Raw genomic sequence first — 27,098 nt, 5'->3', positions numbered from 1 at the left:
TCTTCAATTACATTGAGCTGATTTCTGACGCGCTGTTCCTTCTTTTTCCGTAGTGTTTTTCTGTATTGTTTTAGTGATTCACCATAGTGAAGGCGTAGGCTCAGGTTTTCTGTCTCTATGTTTTTGGTTGGACAGGTTTCTTAATTTCTTTCTTAGGTTTTTGCATTCTATATCAAACCATGTGTCATTGTTGTTCATTTTCTTAGGTTGTCTGCTTGACATTTTTAGATTTGATAGGGAAGCTGAGAGGTCAAATATACTGTTTAGGTTTTCTACTGCCAAGTTTACACCTTCACTATTACAGTGAACATTTTGTCCAGGAAGTTATCTAAAAGGTATTGAATTTGTTGTTGCTTAATTGGTTTTTGGTAGATTTCCACACTACTTTCCTTCCATCTATAGCATTTCTTAATAATATTCAGTTCCTTTGGCTTTGATGATTGAGCATAGCTCTGTTCAAGTAGAGTGTGATTTTGCTGTGATCTGATAGGGGTGTCAGTGGACTGACTGTGAACGCTCTGTGTTGAGGTCAGTAATAAAGTAGTCTACAGAACTACTGCCAAGAGATGAACTATAGGTGTACCTACCAAAGGAGTCCCCTCGAAGCCTACCATTGACTATGTACATACCCAGTGTCCGACAGAGCTGCAGGCGTTGTGACCCGTTTTTGTTGGTTATGTTGTCGTAGTTGTGTCTAGGGGGACATATGGGGGAGGGAATGCTGCCACCTCCAGGTAGGTGTTTGTCCCCCTGTGTCCTGAGGGTGTCCCTGTGCCTGGAAATTGTTGATCTCAACCTCTGGGATGGAGCAGCTGTCATCGTTAAAGTATGGGGATTCTATTTCGGGGGATATAGGTAGCACACATGAGGAAGTTTTTCTCTGTTGAGATCATTTTCTTATTAATTTCTAGCCAGATGTAAAATGTTCCTGTTTTGACTAATTTAGTAGAGTGGGTTAGGTCTGCTCTATACCAAATTAGCATACCCCCTGCGTCTCTTCCCTGTTTCACACCTGGTAGTTAGTTTGGTGGATGGGACTACCAGCTCTCTGTAACCTAGATCTCCTTCATACCATGTTTCTTGTAGGATGACAACGAGAGCATACAGGTCGCAGTGGTGGGCAGTATATGGGGCTTTGGTGACAAAACAGATGGCACTGTGATAGACTACATCTAATTTGCTGAGCAGAGTGTTGGAGGCTATTTTGTAAATGACGTAGCCGAAGTCAAGGATTGGTAGGATAGTCAGTTTTACGAGGGTATGTTTAGCAGCATGAGTGAAGGAGGCTTTGTTGTGAAATAGGAAGCCGATTCTAGATTTAATTTTGGATTGGAGATGCTCAATGTGAGTCTGGAAGGAGAGTTTACAGTCTAACCAGACACCTAGGTATTTGTAGTTGTCCACATATTCTAAGTCAGAACTGTCCAGAGTAGTGATGCTAGTCGGGCGAGTGGGTGCAGGCAGCGATCGGTTGAAGAGCATGTATTTAGTTTTACTAGCATTTAGTAGTATTTAGTTTTACTAGGGAGAGTTGTATGGCATTGAAGCTCATCTGGAAGTTTGTTAACACAGTGTCCAAAGAAGGGCCAGAAGTATACAGAATGGTGTTGTCTGCATAGACGTGGATCAGAGAATCACCCAAAGCAAGAGCAACATCATTGATATATACAGAGAAGAGAGTCGTCCTGAGAATTGAACCCTGTGGCATCCCCAAGAGACTGCCAGAGGTCCAGACAACAGGCCCTCCGATTTGACATACTGAACTCTATCTGAGAAGTAGTTGGTGAACCAGGTGAGGCAGTCATTTGAGAAACCAAGGCTGTTGATTCTGCCGATAAGAATGTGGTGATTGACAGGGTCGAAAAGCCTTGGCCAGGTCGATGAAGATGGCTGCACAGTGTACTGTCTTTTATCGATGGCGGTTATGATGTCTTTTAGGACCTTGAGCGTGGCTGAGGTACACCCATGACCAGCTTGGAAACCAGACTGCATAGCGGAGAAGGTACGTTGGGATTCGAAATGGTTGGTGATCTGTTTGTTTACTTGGCTTTTGAAGATTTTAGGAACGCAGGGCAGGATGGATATAGGTCTATAACAGTTTGGGCCTAGAGTGTCTCCCCCTTTGAAGAGGGGGATGATCGCGGCAGATTTCCAATCTTTAGGGATCTCAGACAATACGAAAGAGAGGTTGAACAGGCTAGTAATAGGGGTTGCAACAATTGCGGCGGATAATTTTAGAAAGAGAGTGTCCAGATTGTCTAGCCCAGCTGATTTGTAGGGGTCCAGATTTTGCAGCTCTTTCAGAACATCAGCTATCTGGATTTGGATGAAGGAGAAGCGGGGGGGGGGGGGGGGGGCTTGGGAAAGTTGCTGCGGGGGGGTGCAATGCTGTTGGCAGGGGTAGGTGTAGCCAGGTGGAAAGCATGGCCAGCCGTAGAAAAATGGTTATTGAAATTCTCGATTATCGTGGATTTATCGGTGGTGACAGTGTTTTCTAACCTCAGTGCAGTGGGCAGCTGGGAGTAGGTGCTCTTATTCTCCATGGACATTACAGTGTCCCAAAACATTTTGTAATTTGTTCTACAGGATGCAAATTTCTGTTTGAAAAAACCTAATTGCCTGTGTATATTGGTTCCTAACTTCCCTGAAAAGTTGCATATCGCGGGGGATATTCGATGCTAATGCAGTACGGCACAGGATGTTTTTGTGCTGGTCAAGGGCAGTCAATTGTGGAGTGAACCAAGGGCTATATCTGTTCTTTGTTTTACATTTTTTGAATAGGGCATGCTTATTTAAGATGGTGAGGAAAGCACTTTTAAAGCGTAACCAGGCATCCTCTACTGATGGGATGAGGTCAATATTCTTCCAGGATACCCGGGCCAGGTCGATTAGAAAGGCCTGCTCGCTGAAGTGTTTTAAGGAGCGTTTGACAGTGATGGGGGTGGTTGTTTGACCGCGGACTCATTATGGACGCAGGCAATGAGGCAGTGATCGCTGAGATCCTGCTTGAAGACAGCAGAGGTGTATTTAGAGGGCAGGTTGATCAGGATGATATCTATGAGGGTGCCCGTGTTTTCGGATTTAGGGTTGTACCTGGTAGGTTCATTGATAATTTGTGTGAGATTGAGGGCATCTAGCTTAGATTATAGGACGGCCGGGGTGTTAAGCATGTCCCAGTTTAGGTCACCTAACAGTACGAACTCTGAAGATAAATGGGGGGCAATCAAATCACATATGGAGTCCAGGGCACAGCTGGGGGCTGAGGGGGGTCTATAACAAGCGGCAACAGTGAGAGACTTATTTCTGCAAAAGTGGATTTTTAAAAATAGTAGCTCGAACTGTTTGGACACAGACCTGGATAGCATGACAGAACTCTGCAGACTATCTCTGCAGTAAATTGCAATTCCGCCCCCTTTGGCAGTTCTATCTTGGTGGAAAATGTTGTAGTTGGGGATGGAAATGTCATAATTTTTGGTGGCCTTCCTAAACCAGGATTTGGGGTGTGGAGTTTGCTAAAGCAGTGAATAAAACAAACTTAGGGAGGAGGCTTCTGATGTTAACATGCATGAAACCAAGGCTTTTACGGTTACAGAAGTCAACAAAGGGTAGCGCCTGGGGAATAGGTGTGGTAGTTTGGTACATACAGGACCTAAGTTCGAGGCTGGGGCTGACAGATAAAAATGAGGTACTGTGTTATTGAAACAGTCCGGGGGGCATCAGCTGTGTAGTCGAGTGATCAGAGGGTCCAAAGAGCAGCAATAGGTGAATCAGGGAGCCGTTCACTAGTCACTACAACTAGGCGAGCGGGACACGGCGTTTAGAAAGCTAGCGGGCCGGGGCAAGAAGATGGTCTTCGGCGACATTGCAACGGAAAAGCCTGTTGAGACTACATCGGGCGATTACGTCGGCAAACCAGTCGTGATGGATCGGGGGGCCTCTGTGTCGACATTAAAGGGTCCAGGCCAATTGGCAAAGGAGGTATTGTAGCCCTAGAATTAGCTGGTATATGGGACTAGCTCGAGGCTAGCTCAAGGTTAACTGGTGCTTGCTTCTGGATAGTGGCGTTAGCTAACAGTAGACACTCGGTAGCAGCTAGCTAGCTGTGATGATCCGGTGTAATGATCCAGAGCGGCAGGAATCCGGTGATGTGGTAGAGAGAAGCAGTCCGATATGCTCTGGGCTGATATCGCGCTGTGCAGACTGGCATGTATTGTGCGAGCTCAGGCTGGCTGGTGTTCGAGCTGAAGGTGAAGACCGCTAGCCGTGGCTAACAAAGACTAGTAGCTAGTTAGCTGGCTAGCTCCTGATGGAAGTTCCAGTTATAAGGAATACAAATAGCAGAGCCGTACCACATTGGGTGAGGCAGGTTGCAGGAAAGTATATTTAGTTCGGAGATAGAAAGTGAGATTAAAAAGTGAGATTAAAATGTATACAAGAAAAAAAAAGTATATTTACACGGGATAAGACACGGGATAAGACAAAGACAAACAAAGCTCTGTTGCTCCTGTGTGAGGTGCTGAGGCTACGGTTGTGTGACGTCCTTCAGGGTCCTGGCAAAAATGTGGATTGCTGCCTTGTAGAGGTGGACCTGGTCGTAAAGGCTGTTCAAGTCCAGGGTGGAGTGGTGGGCCAGGTAGACATTAGGTTTTGAGGCAAAGTCTCGCGAAATGCTTGCATTCACCCACTATATGGTGGTAGGGTGAAAGTGTTTTCGTGGTAGCAGGGTGGAGATAACCACTTGTGCGTTGGGGAAAGTGGAAGAAGCTTTTTCAATCACTCCCTTGAGTGCTGTTGCCACCCTTTCCTGCTTGACCCTCAGGTCATTTGTGCCTGTGTGAATTTTGATGTGGCTGGGGGACCCTATTCTGTCCTCTGACAACAGCTCCAGGGCATGCCTAGTGTTTGGGCACCAGAGTTTAGCCACTTTGTGTTTGAGAAAAGTTTATCCTCTTGAATGTATTTGCCATTTGAGTCAGTGAGGAGCACAATATCTGGCTTTTGTGTGTCCTCAGTGGGGGTTGTCAGGAGAGCTATCAGGAGAGCTGATAGGGGGGCTGTTAGGAGGGGGTAAGGTCTGTTGGGTTTGTGGGTTCTGTGTTGTCTATACAATTGTGGTGTTGAGGTTGTGGTCCGGGTCTGAGGTGGGTTGTTCTGCTGGCTTCTCTGGGCGAGTGTCCTGCTCTCTGTCACACCTCAGCTTTCTCACCTCGTCCTTCAGTGACATGTGTGCCTCTTTAAGTTCTCTCACCTCAGTTCGTAGAGCAGCCAGCTCTCTCAGACAGCCAGCTCTCTCAGGGGTGTTGTTGTGCTGGTCTGTTTTGTGGGTTTGTTCTGTCTGGATTGTGTGGACTAGCTCTCTGAGTTCCACCATGTCTCTCTCCAACTCTGTGAATTTATCCCTCTCAATGATGGAGTTAGCAGTGCATTTGTGGGACCTGGGTGTGTTCAGTGCTGGGTGTGTTCAATGCTAACTGTCTGCAGGACAGTTAGAAGAGGTGTGATCAGACTGACTCAGGATGGGGGAGTCATCACAGAGAGAGAGCTTTTCCTGCTGTGCTTTCTCTTTGATCACGTAAAAGCTCTGCTGGAACTGCTTGAGGATGCCCTGCACCATTACTGTTGTAGACTTGTACATGTTGACAGAGGTTGTTTCATTTTCCTCAATGTCTAGTATTCTGAGTTTCCACCCTGGGCCAATACCCTCTCTAATGAAATAGGGGTAGTGTGCTCTAATAGCTCTGTGCCATGCCAGGGGATGGTCTGTGTTAATATAGCACTGTGCCATGCCAGGGGATGGTCTGTGTTAATATAGCACTGTGCCATGCCAGGGGATGGTCTGTGTTAATATAGTACTGTGCCATGCCAGGGGATGGTCTGGTCAATATAGCACTGTGCCATGCCAGGGGATGGTCTGGTTAATATAGCACTGTGCCATGCCAGGGGGTGGTCTGGTTAATATAGCACTGTGTCATGCCAGGGGATGGTCTGGTTAATATAGCACTGTGCCATGCCAGGGGATGGTCTGTGTTAATATAGTACTGTGCCATGCCAGGGGATGGTCTGGCTAATATAACACTGTGCCAGGGGATGGTCTGGTCAATATAGCACTGTGCCATGCCAGGGGATGGTCTGGTTAATATAGCACTGTGCCATGCCAGGGGGTGGTCTGGTTAATATAGCACTGTGTCATGCCAGGGGATGGTCTGGTTAATATAGCACTGTGCCATGCCAGGGGATGGTCTGTGTTAATATAGTACTGTGCCATGCCAGGGGATGGTCTGGCTAATATAACACTGTGCCAGGGGATGGTCTGGTTAATATAGCACTGTGCCATGCCAGGGGATGGTCTGGTTAATATAGTACTGTGCCATGCCAGGGGATGGTCTGGCTAATATAGCACTGTGCCAGGGGATGGTCTGGTTAATATAGCACTGTGCCATGCCAGGGGATGGTCTGGTTAATATAGCACTGTGCCATGCCAGGGGATGGTCTGTGTTAATATAGCACTGTGCCATGCCAGGGGATGGTCTGTGTTAATATAGCACTGTGCCATGCCAGGGGATGGTCTGTGTTAATATAGCACTGTGCCATGCCAGGGGATGGTCTGTGTTAATATAGCACTGTGCCATGCCAGGGGATGGTCTGGTTAATATAGCACTGTGCCATGCCAGGGGATGGTCTGGTTAATATAGCACTGTGCCATGCCAGGGTATGGTCTGGTTAATATAGCACTGTGCCAAGCCAGGGGATGGTCTGTGTTAATATAGCACTGTGCCATGCCAGGGGATGGTCTGGTTAATATAGCACTGTGTCATGCCAGGGGATGGTCTGGTTAATATAGCACTGTGTCATGCCAGGGGATGGTCTGGTTAATATAGCACTGTGCCATGCCAGGGTATGGTCTGGTTAATATAGCACTGTGCCATGCCAGGGGATGGTCTGTGTTAATATAGCACTGTGCCATGCCAGGGGATGGTCTGTGTTAATATAGCACTGTGCCATGCCAGGGGATGGTCTGGTTAATATAGCACTGTGCCATGCCAGGGGATGGTCGGTGTTAATATAGCACTGTGTCATGCCAGGGGATGGTCTGGTTAATATAGCACTGTGCCATGCCAGGGGATGGTCTGGTTAATATAGCACTGTGCCATGCCAGTGGATGGTCTGTGTTAATATAGCACTGTGTCATGCTAGGGGATGGTCTGGTTAATATAGCACTGTGTCATGCCAGGGGATGGTCTGGTTAATATAGCACTGTGTCATGCCAGTGGATGGTCTGGTTAATATAGCACTGTGTCATGCCAGGGGATGGTCTGGTTAATATAGCACTGTGCCATGCCAGGGGATGGTCTGGTTAATATAGCACTGTGCCATGCCAGGGGATGGTCTGTGTTAATATAGTACTGTGCCATGCCAGGGGATGGTCTGGCTAATATAACACTGTGCCAGGGGATGGTCTGGTCAATATAGCACTGTGCCATGCCAGGGGATGGTCTGGTTAATATAGCACTGTGCCATGCCAGGGGGTGGTCTGGTTAATATAGCACTGTGTCATGCCAGGGGATGGTCTGGTTAATATAGCACTGTGCCATGCCAGGGGATGGTCTGTGTTAATATAGTACTGTGCCATGCCAGGGGATGGTCTGGCTAATATAACACTGTGCCAGGGGATGGTCTGGTTAATATAGCACTGTGCCATGCCAGGGGATGGTCTGGTTAATATAGTACTGTGCCATGCCAGGGGATGGTCTGGCTAATATAGCACTGTGCCAGGGGATGGTCTGGTTAATATAGCACTGTGCCATGCCAGGGGATGGTCTGGTTAATATAGCACTGTGCCATGCCAGGGGATGGTCTGTGTTAATATAGCACTGTGCCATGCCAGGGGATGGTCTGTGTTAATATAGCACTGTGCCATGCCAGGGGATGGTCTGTGTTAATATAGCACTGTGCCATGCCAGGGGATGGTCTGTGTTAATATAGCACTGTGCCATGCCAGGGGATGGTCTGGTTAATATAGCACTGTGCCATGCCAGGGGATGGTCTGGTTAATATAGCACTGTGCCATGCCAGGGTATGGTCTGGTTAATATAGCACTGTGCCAAGCCAGGGGATGGTCTGTGTTAATATAGCACTGTGCCATGCCAGGGGATGGTCTGGTTAATATAGCACTGTGTCATGCCAGGGGATGGTCTGGTTAATATAGCACTGTGTCATGCCAGGGGATGGTCTGGTTAATATAGCACTGTGCCATGCCAGGGTATGGTCTGGTTAATATAGCACTGTGCCATGCCAGGGGATGGTCTGTGTTAATATAGCACTGTGCCATGCCAGGGGATGGTCTGTGTTAATATAGCACTGTGCCATGCCAGGGGATGGTCTGGTTAATATAGCACTGTGCCATGCCAGGGGATGGTCGGTGTTAATATAGCACTGTGTCATGCCAGGGGATGGTCTGGTTAATATAGCACTGTGCCATGCCAGGGGATGGTCTGGTTAATATAGCACTGTGCCATGCCAGTGGATGGTCTGTGTTAATATAGCACTGTGTCATGCTAGGGGATGGTCTGGTTAATATAGCACTGTGTCATGCCAGGGGATGGTCTGGTTAATATAGCACTGTGTCATGCCAGTGGATGGTCTGGTTAATATAGCACTGTGTCATGCCAGGGGATGGTCTGGTTAATATAGCACTGTGCCATGCCAGGGGATGGTCTGGTTAATATAGCACTGTGTCATGCCAGTGGATGGTCTGGTTAATATAGCACTGTGCCATGCCAGGGGATGGTCTGGTTAATATAACACTGTGCCATGCCAGGGGATGGTCTGGTTAATATAGCACTGTGTCATGCCAGGGGATGGTCTGGTTAATATAGCACTGTGCCATGCCAGGGGATGGTCTGGTTAATATAGCACTGTGCCATGCCAGGGGATGGTCTGTGTTAATATAGCACTGTGCCATGCCAGGGGATGGTCTGTGTTAATATAGCACTGTGCCATGCCAGGGGATGGTCTGGTTAATATAGCACTGTGCCAGGGGATGGTCTGTGTTAATATAGCACTGTACCATGCCAGGGGATGTTCTGGTTAATATAGCACAGTGCCATGCCAGGGGATGGTCTGTGTTAATATAGCACTGTGCCATGCCAGGGGATGGTCTGGTTAATATAGCACTGTGCCATGCCAGGGGATGGTCTGGTTAATATAGCACTGTGCCATGCCAGGGTATGGTCTGGTTAATATAGCACTGTGCCAAGCCAGGGGATGGTCTGTGTTAATATAGCACTGTGCCATGCCAGGGGATGGTCTGGTTAATATAGCACTGTGCCATGCCAGGGGATGGTCTGGTTAATATAGCACTGTGCCAAGCCAGGGGATGGTCTGGTTAATATAGCACTGTGCCATGCCAGGGGATGGTCTGGTTAATATAGCACTGTGCCAAGCCAGGGGATGGTCTGGTTAATATAGCACAGTGCCATGCCAGGGGATGGTCTGTGTTAATATAGCACTGTGCCATGCCAGGGTATGGTCTGGTTAATATAGCACTGTGCCATGCCAGGGGATGGTCTGTGTTAATATAGCACTGTGCCATGCCAGGGGATGGTCTGTGTTAATATAGCACTGTGCCATGCCAGGGTATGGTCTGTGTTAATATAGCACTGTGCCATGCCAGGGGATGGTCTGGTTAATATAGCACTGTGCCATGCCAGGGGATGGTCTGGTTAATATAGCACTGTGCCATGCCAGGGGATGGTCTGTGTTAATATAGCACTGCGCCATGCCAGGGGATGGTCTGGTTAATATAGCTGTGTCATGCCAGGGGATGGTCTGGTTAATATAGCACTGTGCCATGCCAGGGGATGGTCTGTGTTAATATAGCACTGTGCCATGCCAGGGGATCGTCTGGTTAATATAGCACTGTGCCATGCCAGGGGATGGTCTGGTTAATATAGCACTGTGCCATGCCAGGGGATGGTCTGTGTTAATATAGCACTGCGCCATGCCAGGGGATGGTCTGGTTAATATACCACTGTGTCATGCCAGGGGATGGTCGGTGTTAATATAGCACTGTGTCATGCCAGGGGATGGTCTGTGTTAATATAGCACTGTGTCATGCCAAGGGATGGTCTGTGTTAATATAGCACTGTGCCATGCCAGGGGATGGTCTGGTTAATATAGCACTGTGTCATGCCAGGGGATGGTCTGGTTAATATAGCACTGTGCCATGCCAGGGGATGGTCTGGTTAATATAGCACTGTGTCATGCCAGGGGATGGTCTGGTTAATATAGCACTGTGTCATGCCAGGGGATGGTCTGGTTAATATAGCACTGTGTCATGCCAGTGGATGGTCTGGTTAATATAGCACTGTGTCATGCCAGGGGATGGTCTGGTTAATATAGCACTGTGCCATGCCAGGGGATGGTCTGGTTAATATAGCACTGTGTCATGCCAGTGGATGGTCTGGTTAATATAGCACTGTGCCATGCCAGGGGATGGTCTGGTTAATATAGCACTGTGCCATGCCAGGGGATGGTCTGGTTAATATAGCACTGTGCCATGCCAGGGGATGGTCTGGTTAATATAGCACTGTGCCATGCCAGGGGATGGTCTGGTTAATATAGCACTGTGCCATGCCAGGGGATGGTCTGGTTAATATAGCACTGTGCCATGCCAGGGGATGGTCTGTGTTAATATAGCACTGTGCCATGCCAGGGGATGGTCTGTGTGGGAAATTAGGTTGCTTATGTTCCCCTCTTTGAAGCAGTCAGCAAATACTGTCTATGGATTGTCCTTGACGAGCTTTTTTTGTACTTATTCCGTGCAGTGATATTTTTTATGTCCATGGGGTATTATATTGTAATGACCTCTGCACAGGGATAAGCCATGGGGGCTTCAAAGGCCACTGCAACTGTCCTGCCATTGTTAGGCTCAAGAGTTTTCACACCCCTCACTTCACACTTCAGTGCTAATTGAAGTTGCAGCCTGGTCAGTTCTGTCCTAGCAGCTCGGTAGCTTAGTAGCCTTATTTATTAAGCTTTATATAACAAAATGACCTAGAGATTATTGTCTTTTAATTTTTGGCTTCAGAAGTAGCTTCAGACTGAACGTTACTCACTCAGTTTTGTGTTGGATGGTATTTCCAGGTTCCGCTGTGTTTCTTCTGCAGGTTTTGGTTTGTTAGAATTTTTTTCTTGATAGTCCTTAGTAGTAATAGTCCATTCAGGTAATTTTGTCCAAAATCAAGGTTTTAGGTATGGAATTGTGATTTAGATTGAAGGTTTTGATGTTGTGGTTAGTATCCTGTAAGTCCTTGTCAAGTTTATCTACATTTATCCAACTGTAATTCTATATTTTTGTAGAAGAACTCAGAACTCAGGAGCCCATGAGCTCAGTACCTCTCACTATCTAACTCTCCTTGTCCATCCATCCTAACATCCCAACTATTCTCTTTATCCTCTCTAGCCGTGTGCCTCCTCTCCCGTGAGAGGGACATTTCACCCTGCCTCAAATCCTAATGTCACACACACACTGGAGACTGTATTAGTGTTCTGACTCTGCTGTGTTAGTGTTCTGACACTCTGCTGTATTAGTGTTCTGACTCTCTGCTGTATTAGTGTTCTGACTCTATGTTGAGGCTGTATTAGTGTTCTGACTCCCTGTTGAGGCTGTGTTAGTGTTCTGACTCTCTGTTGAGGCTGTGTTAGTTTTCTGACTCTGTTGAGGCTGTGTTAGTGTTCTGACTCTCTGTTGAGGCTGTGTTAGTGTTCTGAATCTGTTGAGGCTGTGTTAGTGTTCTGAATCTGTTGAGGCTGTGTTAGTGTTCTGACTCTCTGTTGAGGCTGTGTTAGTGTTCTGACTGTCTGTTGAGGCTGTATTAGTGTTCTGACTCTCTGCTGTATTAGTGTTCTGAATTTGTTGAGGCTGTGTTAGTGTTCTGACTCGCTGTTGAGGCTGTGTTAGTGTTCTGACTCGCTGTTGAGGCTGTGTTAGTGTTCTGACTCTCTGTTGAGGCTGTGTTAGTGTTCTGACTCTCTGTTGAGGCTGTGTTAGTGTTCTGACTCTGTTGAGGCTGTGTTAGTGTTCTGACCCCCTGTTGAGACTGTGTAAGTGTTCTGACTCTCTATTGAGGCTGTGTTAGTGTTCTGACTCTCTGTTGAGGCTGTGTTAGTGTTCTGACTCCCTGTTGAGGCTGTGTTAGTGTTCTGACGCTCTGTTGAGGCTGTGTTAGTGTTCTGACACTGTTGAGACTGTGTTAGTGTTGTGACTCTATTGAGGCTGTGTTAGTGTTTTACTCTCTGTTGAGGCTGTGTTAGTGTTCTGACTCTGTTGAGGCTGTGTTAGTGTTCTGACTCTCTGTTGAGGCTGTGTTAGTGTTCTGACCCCCTGTTGAGACTGTGTTAGTGTTCTGACTCTCTGTTGAGGCTGTGTTAGTGTTCTGACTCTCTATTGAGGCTGTGTTAGTGTTCTGACTCTCTGTTGAGGCTGTGTTAGTGTTCTGACTCCCTGTTGAGGCTGTGTTAGTGTTCTGACGCTCTGTTGAGGCTGTGTTAGTGTTCTGACACTGTTGAGACTGTGTTAGTGTTGTGACTCTATTGAGGCTGTGTTAGTGTTTTACTCTCTGTTGAGGCTGTGTTAGTGTTCTGACTCTCTGTTGAGGCTGTGTTAGTGTTGTGACTCTATTGAGGCTGTGTTAGTGTTTTGCCTCTCTGTTGAGGCTGTGTTAGTGTTCTGACTCCCTGTTGAGGCTGTGTTAGTCTTCTGACTCTCTGTTGAGGCTGTGTTAGTGTTCTGACTCTCTGTTGAGGCTGTGTTAGTTTTCTGACTCTGTTGAGGCTGTGTTAGTGTTCTGACTCTCTGTTGAGGCTGTGTTAGTGTTCTGACCCCCTGTTGAGGCTGTGTTAGTTTTCTGACTCTGTTGAGACTGTGTTAGTGTTCTGACCCCCTGTTGAGGCTGTGTTAGTTTTCTGACTCTCTGTTGAGGCTGTGTTAGTGTTCTGACTCTCTGTTGAGGCTGTGTTAGTGTTCTGACTCTCTGTTGAGGCTGTGTTAGTGTTCTGACTCCCTGTTGAGGCTGTGTTAGTTTTCTGACTCTCTGTTGAGGCTGTGTTAGTGTTCTGACTCTCTGGTGAGGCTTACAGTGTAAGGTCTACACCTGTTGTATTCGGCGCATGTGACAAATACAATTTTATTTCATTTGACTTATCTATCTCACAACAAGCTGCCGGACACACTAACATCCATCCTCCATCTCTCTCCTATCTGTTTATTCATGCTTGGGTTTTTCTTTTTCTTACTGCAGGTTTTTCCGTTCCTTCAGTCAAGCCATTTGGTGGCTTCCCCATGTCGGCCCACCCCCACCCTCAGACAGACCCCTCCAGTTACATGCCCCAGCCTCTGTCCTACCACACCTTCCACCCCGCTGGTCTGAATGCTAGCCTCAATGCTAGCCCTGCCATGAAGGCAGGCGCCAGCCTCCTGGAGAGCAGTGCAATGTGGGACATGGCCTACGGTGCTCGGTCAATGAGAGATGGCACTGCTGATTTGTCATCAGGGTCATCAGGTTACCAGTCTGGCACCAGCCATACAGGTGTGTGTATCTATGAGTTTTAATGAGATTATGTGTGTGTCCTACCTGTCATGAGTTTACAGGACAGCATGTGGGAGCAGATCGTATCACATATATCCCAGGTGATAGTCTAAAGAGCCAATGGCTGATCTTGGAAATTGATATATCATACCATGACATTTTTGTTATTTCCCTATTACTAACTATTAGAGACTATATGGACCAAAACAGCCCTGTTGTGTGTTTATGTACAGGTAACTGCTAAAATAAAGGAAACACTTTAGTAAGTGAGGGATCCAAAGTATATTGAAAGCAGGTGCTTCCACACAGGTGTGGATAATTAAGCAATTAACATCCCATCATGCTTAGGGTCATTTATACAAATGCCCAGTTGTCCATCATATTGGGTACCATGGCTAGAAGAAGAGATCTCAGAGACTTTGAAGGAGGAGAGTCCCAAATTAGCACAGGGGGTTTAGTGTGTGTGTGTGTGTGTGTGTGTGTGTGTGTGTGTGTGTGTGTGTGTGTGTGTGTGTGTGTGCGTGTGCGTGCGTGCGTGCGTGCGTGCGTGCGTCTCAGTCACCAGATCTCAACCCAATTGAACACTTATGGGAGATTCTGGAGTAGCACCTGAAACAATGTTTTCCATCAACAAAACACTAAATGTTAGAATTTCTGGTGGAAGAATGGTGTCACATTCCTCCATCAGAGTTCCAAGGCGTATTTAAGATGTTTCTGGCGGCTCGTGGCCCAACGCCCTGTGTTATTTATATATATATATATATATATATATATATATATATATATATATATATATATATATATATATATACATACTGTACAATGTTTTTTTATGTTGTGAAATGTCAACAGTATTTTGATGTGTTCCTGTGCAGGTTCTGACCTGATTAAAGAACACCTGAGAGAGATCAGGAGTCTACGTCAACGCCTGGAGGATTCCATCCAGACCAACGACCTCCTCCGACAGCAGCTGGAGGAGAGACTGGTCAACCAAGCCAGAGATAAATGTATTGACTAGACCACAACCGCACCTGCTGTCTCAAACCATGAACATATATTCTACACACCCAACTTGGCTACCTGTACTAAGTCAATGTTGACAGTCACTGTGTCAAAAAGGCATTAGTGAAATGTACTGGCCCTTCTCCTCTTCTTCCTCATCCTTCTCTTCCTAATCCCCTTCCTTTTCCTCTTTCTCTTTTCCTCTTCCTCCTCTTCCTCCTCTTCCTCAGGTGCTCCCACCAACATCTACATCCAGGGCTTGGACTCTGTCAGCCAGCTGTCCAGTGAGATCAGAGTTTTGAAAGCAGAGAACCTCAGCCTGCAGGACCGACTCCAACAGGCCAGCAGAGGTAACCAACCGCCTGGCTCCTTGTACTCTCAAAACTCTCTAATACACTACCCAACATACTATCAATTCTGCTCTATAGCTCATTCGGTAGAGCGTTGTGCTTGCAGTCCCAAGATAATGACCACCCGTATGTAAAATGTAAGTCACTTTGGATAAATGTGTTTGCTAAATGACATACTGTATATTACACTGAGAAGAGAATGATGATTGGCTGACAGCCGTGGGTGGTATATCAAACCGTATACCACGGGTATGACAACACATTTTTTTTTTTACTGCTCAAATTATGTTGGTAACCAGTTCATAATAGCAATAAGGCATCTCGGGGGTTTGTGGTATATCGTCAATATACCATGGCTCAAGGCTGTATCAAGGCACACCGCGTTGCGTCATGCAAATGAACAACCGTTAGCTGTGTTATATTGGCCGTATACCACACCTCCTCGGGCCTTATTGCTTAATGAATAAACGGGTGGGTCTAATCCTGAATGCGGATTGGTTAAAACCGCATTCCAACTGGTGGTTATTCCACAAGTTACCACAGGCTAAATCTATGACGTTAAAATGCCTACAGTATTTACTCTGTTCCATCTGACTGCGCAAGCCACTGTCTCATCGGCCCGGCAATTTATGAACTTGATCTCCACTATAAAAAGCATCTAGGCATCATCTCACATTTATTTTAATGTTTCAATATTCAAATTCGACCTCCAGCTGTTGCATAGTAATGAACCTGTTGGGAGTCAGGTTGAGACAGACAGGCAGGCAGCTTTTCGCAGCCAGTCGAAATCATGAATTTGCATAATTGTTATGGATATATACAGAGAAATATAAATATAAAACAGGTAAAATGAAGTGCAGCTAGTTTGCCGTCTTTCCAGCTTCATTTCTGTCTTTATTTGAGTTCCTCTGTACTCTTCCCTTAGACGGCAGTAAGGAGGCGGAGCAGCTACGGGAGGCGGTGCTGTTGGGGCGTGCCCGTGTGAAGGAGGCGAAGTTAGAGACTGAGCGGTGGGCGGAACAGGGCAGGAGGCTGCACACGCAGACACAGGCTCAGACCCTGGAGATCACTCAGCTGAAACAGGACAGGCAGAGCAACCAGGAGACCATCAACAGGTAGGAGGAGTGTGTGTGTATCTGTGTGCATCTCTGTTGTGTGATTATTGATTTGTTACATGTGTGTAACTGTGTTGTGTGCGTGTGTGTCTAGGTTGCAGCACGATGTAAATGTCCTGCAGCAGCAGTTGTGTGAGAGCCGTGGCCTGGCCCACTCTCTACAGTATGACCTCCAGATATACCACAGAGTGTGTGGCGTCCCCAAGACCACAAACACAAGTGAGGGGTCCCACTCAGAGTTTGCACCCTTTGACCCCAGGGACCTGCATGTTCAGCTAGGGCAGCAGTTTACTTCTGGGACACGCCCTCCTGGAGCCAGGATACAGCTCTTCCACGGTGAGAGAGCGCCACCATGGAAAGCATTCTGGGATAGGGTTAACACGTTACCACTGATTCTACCACATTTATACTGACACAGAACTTTGTAAGGATGTGTCTGAAATTGCAACCTATTTCCTATATAGTGCACTACTTTTGCCCAGAGCCAAGGACAAACGTTGTGCACTTTATAGTCAATAGGACGCCATGCCATTTGAGATTTACCCATAACTAACACTCATTCCCCAATCTTCCTTTCCCGCTCACAGACCCTGCTCTCTCTACCCCTGTCCGAGACACTGGACTCTTCAGTCCTGCTTCCCCTCTCTCCCTCACACTGGAACCCCGGGAGGTTGACGTTTCTCTTGAGGGCCAGGCTCCAGACGGCTCCTTCGCAAACCGTAATGGCCACCATGTTGTGGGCCACGTGGATGACTTCAGCGCCCTGCAGCAGCAGATCCTGGAGGGGAGCATCCTCATTGGCAAGATGGAGGCTGCCCTCCGGGCCACCGCCAACCACGCCCTGCTGGAGCTCAGCCTGGACAAGGTGAGAGGTCAGGGGTCAGTTAGCCCAGGGGTTTTCAAACCTATCCTTGGGGACCCCCAGCTGTTCCATGTACCTTACCGTTCAAAAGTTTGGGGTCACTTAGAAATGTCCTTGTTTTTGAAAGAAAAACACATTTTTTTAGTCCATTAAAATGACATCAAATTGATCAGAAATACAGTGTAGACATTGTTAATGTTGTAAATGACTATTGTAGCTGGAAACGTCTACAATAGTCAACGTCAACAGTGAAGAGGTGACTCCGGGATGCTGGCCTTCTAGGCAGAGTTCCTCTGTCCAGTGTCTGTGTTCTTTTGCTCATCTTAATCTTTTCTTTTTATTGGCCAGTCTGAGATATGGCTTTTTCTTTGCAACTCTGCCTAGAAGGCCAGCATCCCGGAGTCGCCTCTTCACTGTTGATGTTGAGACTGGGGTTTTTGTAGGTACTATTTAATGAAGCTGTCAGTTGAGGACTTGAGAGGTGTCTGTTTCTCAAACTAGACATTGTAATGTACTTGTCCTCTTGCTCAGTTGTGCACTGGGTCCTCCCACTCTTCTTTCTATTCTGGTTAGAGCCAGTTTGCGCTGTTCTGTGAAGGGAGTAGCACACAGTGTTGAACGAGATCTTCAGTTTCTTGGCAATTTCTCGCATGGAATATCCTTAATTTCTCAGAACAAGAATAGACTGACGAGTTTCAGAAGAAAGTTCTTTGTTTCTGGCCATTTTCAGTAGTGTTGTTGAGCTGGTTTCATCTCAGTTGTGTTGTATACAGTTTAGCTAGTTGAGCTGGTTTTATCTCAGTAGTGTTGTATAGCTAGTTGAGCTGGTTTCATCTCTGTAGTGTTGTATACAGTATAGCTAGTTGAGCTGGTTTCATCTCAGTAGTGTTGTATACAGTATAGCTAGTTGAGCTGGTTTTATCTCAGTAGTGTTGTATACAGTATAGCTAGTTGAGCTGGTTTCATCTCTGTAGTGTTGTATACAGTATAGCTAGTTGAGCTGGTTTCATCTCAGTAGTATTGTATACAGTATAGCTGGTTGAGCTGGTTTCATCTCAGTAGTGTTGTATAGCTAGTTGAGCTGGTTTCATCTCAGTAGTGTTGTATAGCTAGTTGAGCTGGTTTCATCTCAGTAGTGTTGTATACAGTATAGCTAGTTGAGCTGGTTTTGTCTCAGTAGTGTTGTATACAGTATAGCTAGTTGAGCTGGTTTTGTCTCAGTAGTGTTGTACACAGTATAGCTAGTTGAGCTGGTTTTGTCTCAGTAGTGTTGTATAGCTAGTTGAGCTGGTTTCATCTCAGTAGTGTTGTATAGCTTTTTGAGCTGGTTTCATCTCTGTAGTGTTGTATACAGTATAGCTAGTTGAGCTGGTTTCATCTCAGTAGTGTTGTATACAGTATAGCTAGTTGAGCTGGTTTCATCTCAGTAGTGTTGTACACAGTATAGCTAGTTGAGCTGGTTTTGTCTCAGTAGTGTTGTATACAGTATAGCTAGTTGAGCTGGTTTCATCTCAGTAGTGTTGTATACAGTATAGCTAGTTGAGCTGGTTTTGTCTCAGTAGTGTTGTATACAGTATAGCTAGTTGAGCTGGTTTCATCTCTGTAGTGTTGTATACAGTATAGCTAGTTGAGCTGGTTTCATCTCAGTAGTGTTGTATACAGTATAGCTAGTTGAGCTGGTTTCATCTCAGTAGTGTTGTATAGCTAGTTGAGCTGGTTTCATCTCAGTAGTGTTGTACACAGTATAGCTAGTTGAGCTGGTTTCATCTCAGTAGTGTTGTATAGCTAGTTGAGCTGGTTTCATCTCAGTAGTTTGTATAGCTAGTTGAGCTGGTTTCATCTCTGTAGTGTTGTATACAGTATAGCTAGTTGAGCTGGTTTTATCTCAGTAGTGTTGTATAGCTAGTTGAGCTGGTTTCATCTCAGTAGTGTTGTATACAGTATAGCTAGTTGAGCTGGTTTCGTCTCAGTAGTGTTGTATACAGTATAGCTAGTTGAGCTGGTTTCATCTCAGTAGTGTTGTATAGCTAGTTGAGCTGGTTTCATCTCAGTAGTGTTGTATACAGTATAGCTAGTTGAGCTGGTTTCATCTCAGTAGTGTTGTATACAGTATAGCTAGTTGAGCTGGTTTCGTCTCAGTAGTGTTGTATACAGTATAGCTAGTTGAGCTGGTTTCATCTCAGTAGTGTTGTATACAGTATAGCTAGTTGAGCTGGTTTCATCTCAGTTGTGTTGTATACAGTATAGCTAGTTGAGCTGGTTTCATCTCAGTAGTGTTGTATACAGTATAGCTAGTTGAGCTGGTTTTATCTCAGTAGTGTTGTATACAGTATAGCTAGTTGAGCTGGTTTCATCTCAGTAGTGTTGTATACAGTATAGCTAGTTGAGCTGGTTTCGTCTCAGTAGTGTTGTATACAGTATAGCTAGTTGAGCTGGTTTCATCTCAGTAGTGTTGTATACAGTATAGCTAGTTGAGCTGGTTTCATCTCAGTTGTGTTGTATACAGTATAGCTAGTTGAGCTGGTTTCATCTCAGTTGTGTTGTATACAGTATAGCTAGTTGAGCTGGTTTCATCTCAGTAGTGTTGTATACAGTATAGCTAGTTGAGCTGGTTTCATCTCAGTAGTGTTGTATAGCTAGTTGAGCTGGTTTCATCTCAGTAGTGTTGTATAGCTAGTTGAGCTGGTTTCATCTCAGTAGTGTTGTATACAGTATAGCTAGTTGAGCTGGTTTTGTCTCAGTAGTGTTGTATACAGTATAGCTAGTTGAGCTGGTTTTGTCTCAGTAGTGTTGTACACAGTATAGCTAGTTGAGCTGGTTTTGTCTCAGTAGTGTTGTATAGCTAGTTGAGCTGGTTTCATCTCAGTAGTGTTGTATAGCTTTTTGAGCTGGTTTCATCTCAGTAGTGTTGTATACAGTATAGCTAGTTGAGCTGGTTTTGTCTCAGTAGTGTTGTATACAGTATAGCTAGTTGAGCTGGTTTTATCTCAGTAGTGTGGTCTACAGTATACGGTAGCTAGTTGAGCTGAAAATATGTTAATCTTTTGGATTGTTTACCTGTGCTTTAGTTAGATTAATTTAGTCTAACTTTTTCTGTGGATCTCTCTCTCTCTTTCTGTGTGTGCCAGCCTGTGGACCCTGGCTGTGTGAGGAGTCTGCTGACCTGCTCTACGACCCTGAGGAAGATCCTTGAGGATGCCAGCTCCCTGCTCAGAATGTTCTGGAGGGCAGCACTGCCCAATAGTGAGGGGTCCACTCAGAGCACCAAGACGGTCAGAATCTTTTACTCTTTGTTTGTTTGTAAGAGTTAAATGAAGGGTATTTCCTTATGCTGTTAGCGTGTCATGTGTGTCACTGATCATGTTTGAGAGTGTGTATGTATGCTTTAGTGGTGATTTTTGTTAATGGATTTGTCACTAGGTGGACTCCCTGTAACCTCACTGCTCTTTACAGGTCTGTAGATTTCTGAAGTGTGACAGTGTGTTTTATCTGTGTGTGTGTGTGTGTGTGTGTGTGTGTGTGTGTGTGTGTGTGTGTGTGTGTGTGTGTGTGTGTGTGTGTGTGTGTGTGTGTGTGTGTGTGTGTGTGTGTGTGTGTGTGTGTGTGTGTGTGTGTGTGTGTGTGTGTGTGTGTGTGTGTGTCCAGGAGCTGTCTTTAAAGGAGGTCCACACGATGCGTCAGCGGATCTCAGAGCAGGAGGAGGCTCTAAAGGACGCCATGGAGAGACTGAAAAGCTCCAACCGCAACAAAGACAGTATGGAACACTTCATCGTCAGTCAACGTGAGTGACTCCTACCACTCTCCTCCTCTTGGTCCTATATCTCTCCTCTTCCACTTCTCCTTTTCTACCTCTCCCCTCCTTCCCCTCCCTCCTCTGTGTTCTTCTTTCTCTCCCCCCTGTCCTATCTTCTCCTTATATGCCCAGTCATGTATCTTCCCTTTTGTTCATTCCTTTGTTCGTCATTCCTCCCCTCTCTGTAACTCCCATACTGGATACTAATGCTGTGGTGACATCTGGTGTTATGTAAGGACTGAAGGATCACAGCTCCTGTCTCTGTCTGTCTCTCTGTCTCTGTCTGTCTTTCTGTCTCTGTCTTTCTGCATCTCTCTGTCTCCTTCTCTGTCTTTGTCTCTGTCTTTCTCTCTGTCTCTCTGTCTGTCTCTCTATGTTTCTCTCTGTCTTTCTCCCTGTCTCTTTCTGTCTGTCTTTCTCCCTGTCTCTCTCTGTCTGTCTCTCTATGTTTCTCTCTATCTCTCTCTCTGTCTATGTCTGTCTCTCTATGTCTCCATATCTATGTCTCTCTATGTCTCTCTGTGTATGTCTCTATGTTTCTTTCTGTCTATGTCTCTCTCTCTCTCTGTCTATGTCTCTCTATATTTCTCTCTGTCCGTCTCTCTATGTTTCTCTATGTCTGTCTCTCTATGTTTCTCTCTGTCTATGTCTCTCTATATTTCTCTCTGTCCGTCTCTCTATGTTTCTCTATGTCTGTCTCTCTATGTTTCTCTCTGTCTATGTCTCTCTATATTTCTCTCTGTCCGTCTCTCTATGTTTCTCTATGTCTGTCTCTCTATGTTTCTCTCTGTCTATGTCTCTCTGTTTTTCTCTCTGTTTCTCTCTGTCTATGTCTCTATGTTTTTCTGTCTATGTTTCTCTCTGTCTATGTCTTTATGTTTCTCCCTATGTCTCTCTTTGTCTATGTCTCTATATGTTTCTCTCTGTCGCTCTCTGTGTGTGTGTGTGTGTGTGTGTGTGTGTGTGTGTGTGTGTGTGTGTGTGTGTGTGTGTGTGTGTGTGTGTGTGTGTGTGTGTGTGTGTGTGTGTGTGTGTGTGTGTGTGTGTGTGTGTGTGTGTGTGTGTGTGTGTCTCAGCACCGATTGTGTGAGGGCCTTGGGAATGAATGACTTACTTTTGTGTTTGTATGTGTGTTGAAGTGATGGGTGATAGTCACAGATTAATCACAACAGTTTTGTTTCTGATTGTTTACAGTGTCAAGAACAAAGGATGTCTTGAAGAAGGCACGGACAAACTTAGAGGTGAGCTCACCTTTTTTGCAGGATCTGACTTATTGATTTCTTCTCACATTCTCTAGAACTCAACACCTCTAGAACTCTCCACCTCTAGAACTCTCCACCCTCTAGAACTCTCCACCCTCTAGAACTCTCACCCTCTAGACTTCACCACCCTCTAGACTTCACCACCCTCTAGACTTCACCACCCTCTAGACTTCACCACCCTCTAGACTTCACCACCCTCTAGAACTCACACCCTCTAGACTTCACCACCCTCTAGACTTCACCACCCTCTAGACTTCACCACCCTCTAGACTTCACCACCCTCTAGACTTCACCACCCTCTAGACTTCACCACCCTCTAGAACTCACCACCCTCTAGACTTCACCACCCTCTAGACTTCACCACCCTCTAGAACTCTCCACCCTCTAGAACTCTCCACCCTCTAGAACTCACCACCCTCTAGAACTCACCACCCTCTAGACTTCACCACCCTCTAGACTTCACCACCCTCTAGACTTCTCCACCCTCTAGAACTCTCACCCTCTAGAACTCTCACCCTCTAGAACTCTCACCCTCTAGACTTCACCACCCTCTAGAACTCTCCACCCTCTAGAACTCACCACCCTCTAGAACTCTCCACCCTCTAGAACTCTCCACCCTCTAGAACTCTCCACCCTCTAGAACTCTCCACCCTCTAGAACTCTCCACCCTCTAGAACTCACCACCCTCTAGAACTCACCACCCTCTAGACTTCACCACCCTCTAGACTTCACCACCCTCTAGAACTCTCACCCTCTAGAACTCTCACCCTCTAGAACTCTCCACCCTCTAGAACTCTCCACCCTCTAGAACTCTCCACCCTCTAGAACTCTCCACCCTCTAGAACTCTCCACCCTCTAGAACTCTCCACCCTCTAGAACTCTCCACCCTCTAGAACTCACCACCCTCTAGAACTCACCACCCTCTAGACTTCACCACCCTCTAGACTTCACCACCCTCTAGAACTCTCACCCTCTAGAACTCTCACCCTCTAGAACTCTCCACCCTCTAGAACTCTCCACCCTCTAGAACTCTCCACCCTCTAGAACTCTCCACCTCTAGAACTCTCCACCCTCTAGAACTCTCCACCCTCTAGAACTCACCACCCTCTAGAACTCACCACCCTCTAGACTTCACCACCCTCTAGACTTCACCACCCTCTAGACTTCACCACCCTCTAGACTTCTCCACCCTCTAGAACTCTCACCCTCTAGAACTCACCACCCTCTAGAACTCTCACCCTCTAGAACTCTCACCCTCTAGAACTCTCACCCTCTAGAACTCTCACCCTCTAGAACTCTCCACCCTCTAGAACTCACCACCTCTAGAACTCACACCCTCTTAATGCTCTTAATCTACTTCTTAAGAAATATCCCTGTTAGGTATTCCATCTCCTTTACCCCTTTCTCTCTCAGCCGGCCTCTTCTCTCACTATATTTGTCTCTCTATCTATTTCGCTCCCTCTCTCGCTCTTCCTTGAGTTATTCCAGGAGAATGAGCAGAGAATGTCCTCCCTTGGCCTCACTTCTTTCCCCTCCTCCCCTTCCTCCCATCCCTGGGTTGGTAAAGGTACGACTCCCTGGCATGCTGTGCCTGTCAGTGTGCCTGTATCAGCATCCAGTAATCCACCCTGCCTATCTTTAAAGGCCCAAATGCAGCTGTTTTTATCTCAATATCAAATTGTTTCTGAGTAACAATGAAGTACCTTACTATAATTGTTTTCCATTAAAATGGTCAACAACAACAAAAACTTTCTCAAGCATTAATTTTCCTAACCTGTCTGGGAGTGGTCTAAATAAGAGGCCTAATTGGAGGGGTCTATTGGGAGGGATATGTAACCTGAAAATGACCTGTTATTGGCAGCAAGGTTTGGAGCTGTCTTTGTTATTTGTATATAAACTTATACAGCCTGGTGATGTCACCAGGCGAATCAAAACTCCACTCATTTAAAAACTGCAGATTAGAAGGTCCTGTGTGAAATAACACTGATCACATTTTTGCACACTTTTACAGTGTTCACTTCATCAGCTGTTGTACAATTTCGAAAACACAGGAAAACTGAATTTTGACGGCACTGGGCCTTTAACCAGCTTCCTTCATAGAATATGAGGCCTACTAGCATTAAACAGCAGTGCATTATCCCCTCTTTGACGCAATCACTTGGTTGAACATTTTTATTTTGTAATACCATTGTACATATAACATTTTCTAACACCTACTTATTGGGATCATACTTGTTGTAGGCCTACCATCAGCAGATTTTAGTGACCCTACTTGAGTGTGTGTGTGTGTGTGTGTGTGTGTGTGTGTGTGTGTGTGTGTGTGTGTGTGTGTGTGTGTGTGTGTGTGTGTGTGTGTGTGTGTGTGTGTGTGTGTGTGTGTGTGTGTGTGTGTGTGTGTGTGTGTGTGTGTGTGTGTGTGTGTGTGTTAAATTGACTCTGTTTAGGTTAGAGTGGAAATAAATAAGCATGTGAAGACAATTTGAGGTAATCATTGATGTAGTGTTTTCATTGTCTTACGTCAGATAACACAATGAATCCACATGACATAAGTCATGACATTACATAGTAACATGAAATATATACTATATATACAGTACCAATCAAAAGTTTGGACACACCTACTCATTCAAGGGTTTTCTTTATTTTTACTATTTTCTACATTCTAGAATAATAGTGATGACATCAAAACTATTAAATAACACATGGAATCATATAGTAACAACAAAGTGTTAAACAAATCAAGATGTATTTTATATTTAAGATTCTTCAAATTGGCCACCCTTTGTCTTGATGACAGCTTTGCACACTCTTGGCATTCTCTCAACCAGCTTCATGATCATCCGTTCACCTTCTCTGCGTCTCACAAAGACACAGAGGTTGGAGCCAAAAATCTCAAATTTGGACTCATCAGACCAAAGAACAGATTTCCACCGGTCTAATGTTCATTGCTCATGTTTCTTGGCCCAAGCAAGTCTTCTTCTTATTGGTGTCCTTTAATAATGGTTTCTTTGCAGCAATTCGACCATGAAGGCCTGTTGATGTTGAGATGTGTCTGTTACTTGAACTCTGGGAAGCATTTATTTGGCTGCAATTTCTGAGGCTGGTGACTCTAATGAACTTATCCTCTGCAGCAGAGGTAAATCTGGGTCTTCCTTTCCTGTGGCAGTCCTCATGAGAGCCAGTTTCATCATAGCGCTTGATGGTTTTTGCAAACTTTAAAAGTTCTTGAAATATTCCGGATTGACTGACCTTCGTGTCTTAAAGTAATGATGGACTGTCATTTCTCTTTGCTTATTTGAGCTGTTCTTGCCATAATATGGACTTGGTCTTTTACCAAATAGGGCTATCTTCTGTATACCACCCCTACCTTGTTACAATACAACTGATTGGCTCAAACACATTAAGAAGGAAAGAAATTCCACAAATGTACTTTTAACAAGGCACACCTGTTAATTGAAATGCATTCCAGGTGACTACCTCATGACGCTGGTTGAGAGAATGCCAAGAGTGTGCAAAGCTGTCAAAGAAAAACCCTTGAATGAGTAGGTGTGTCCAAACTGTTGACTACTACTGTATATATACTGTAAGAATGCTGACCCGTCCATCCTCTTTGCCTCTTCCTTCCACTCAGGTGAAAACCCAAGAGGTTTCTGTGAGCTCACCCAGTCTGCTGGTTGGGGTATCGTGAAACCCCAGATCCAGGCTCCATCACCCAGAACCCCTACGGTCCTGTGGCCTAATACCCAGGGTCTGACCCATGGGGTTGACATACCGGGTTCCCTACAGGCAGCTTCTTTGTGATGCACCAGCTCCAACTTCCTCCTAATACTGGGAGACAGGATACTTCCTGTTGAAACACGGGACATAATCCCAGGTTTCTGGTTAAATAGGGAGAACACTTTAGTTGAGGGGAGACTGTCTGATAGTCTGTAGGGGTTCAGCCAGGTGCTCTCTGTGATGCTGTTTTATGCCAAGCGGAACAGTGGTTAATGAATGTCGACGACTGTCTTATGTCAGGTGTTATGTATAGCTTATGTAGGTGTTACGAAGGTACCTCAACTGAAGCGCTTCCCCTATTTTACCTGAGACATATATTATGTTTTGAGCTCTATATGAAACCTCTTCAAGGATCCTATGATAATCAACCTTGAGCAAGCCAGGAATAGAGGCTTTTAAAAAGCCAAACAAGACTAAAGTGCTTCCTTTTCGCTTCTAACAAGGCAAGTTTGTAAGTGTGTGTATGTGTAAAGTAGTTGCATGTTGTTTGAGGGAAAAAAGCCATATTTATAGATGTTAGATACCTTGTTTGTTTCCTGTTTCGTACGATACTTCTTCTGCCATTGAAATGGTCTGTTACTGATGTCACAAGATGTAAACACTATTCAGATTTTAAAGATCCTATGGATGGGTTGACCCTAGAACTGTCTTCCTGCTGAAATGCTAGAACCTGTAACCATACTAAAGATGTAAAGATTGTTCCCAGCTTTAAATCTAGTCTCTCGACCTAAGTCCTTAAAGCAGGCGGCATACTGCTGCCAGCTGCAATACATTCAACTATGACCTGCTGATTTATTCCAATGACCTATTTAAGAAAGTGACAGGAGCATTTGGTGCTTGGTCCAAAATAAGTTGTAATTTTTTAGATTTTAAACAGAAATGCCTCAGAGGCGAATGGACCACACAATGTTTTTTTCTCCAAATTTGTAAAGTTGTTTTAATTTGGGCTAACATTTAAACCCCTCTAAGACAAAAATATGTCAATATTATTTTGATTAGATTTTTTCTTCTTCTGTTGTGGTAACCATAGATGTTATTTTCTATTAACAAAATCTGTGACAATCATCAGCAGGATATGTGAAAACTTGGTTTCTTACACTGAGATATGCAACGCTGTATCTGTATAAGATGTATTGTATGTACATAATGGCAGGGGTGTACATTAAAACAGCTTTTTTTGTGTCAGGAAGAGGGGTCTGGTGTCAAGGTCAAGGGCTGCATTTATTTTTTATGCATGTGTTATATATCAAATCCAATTTTATTTGTCAAATACCGTGAAATGATACTTACAAGCCCTTGTTGTTTTAGGGAGAAGCTTTTCAATAAAACGGGACTAAAATATTAATTA

At 45.4% G+C, this 27,098-nt stretch overlaps 1 protein-coding gene across 6 annotated transcripts in view; it reads left to right on the top strand.

Moving 5' to 3' along the window:
• Window positions 1-27,095, top strand: part of pde4dip (phosphodiesterase 4D interacting protein) — a 103,714-nt gene extending 76,619 nt beyond the window's left edge. For 4 of the 6 annotated variants that reach the window (XM_045687856.2, XM_045687853.2, XM_045687855.2 and 1 more), the window contains 11 exons: window positions 13,302-13,589; window positions 14,465-14,596; window positions 14,822-14,941; window positions 15,867-16,056; window positions 16,151-16,392; window positions 16,644-16,921; window positions 20,047-20,190; window positions 20,564-20,699; window positions 21,906-21,952; window positions 23,462-23,540; window positions 25,605-27,095. In XM_045687856.2, coding sequence (XP_045543812.2) covers window positions 13,302-13,589; window positions 14,465-14,596; window positions 14,822-14,941; window positions 15,867-16,056; window positions 16,151-16,392; window positions 16,644-16,921; window positions 20,047-20,190; window positions 20,564-20,699; window positions 21,906-21,952; window positions 23,462-23,540; window positions 25,605-25,774 — 1,826 coding nt within the window. In that variant the 3' untranslated portion in view covers window positions 25,775-27,095. The remainder of the gene's footprint in view (window positions 1-13,301; window positions 13,590-14,464; window positions 14,597-14,821; window positions 14,942-15,866; window positions 16,057-16,150; window positions 16,393-16,643; window positions 16,922-20,046; window positions 20,191-20,563; window positions 20,700-21,905; window positions 21,953-23,461; window positions 23,541-25,604) is intronic. The other 2 variants (XM_082957049.1, XM_045687854.2) reach the window with 1 other exon arrangement.
• Window positions 27,096-27,098: the final 3 nt, after the last annotated feature.

This window comes from Salmo salar, chromosome 10, assembly GCF_965601325.2.
Source record: "Salmo salar chromosome 10, fSalSal1, whole genome shotgun sequence".
In the NCBI taxonomy this organism is placed as follows: Eukaryota; Metazoa; Chordata; class Actinopteri; order Salmoniformes; family Salmonidae; genus Salmo; species Salmo salar.
Note: the sequence above shows the minus strand (reverse complement) of the source record. Positions and strands in the feature narration are given on the sequence as shown.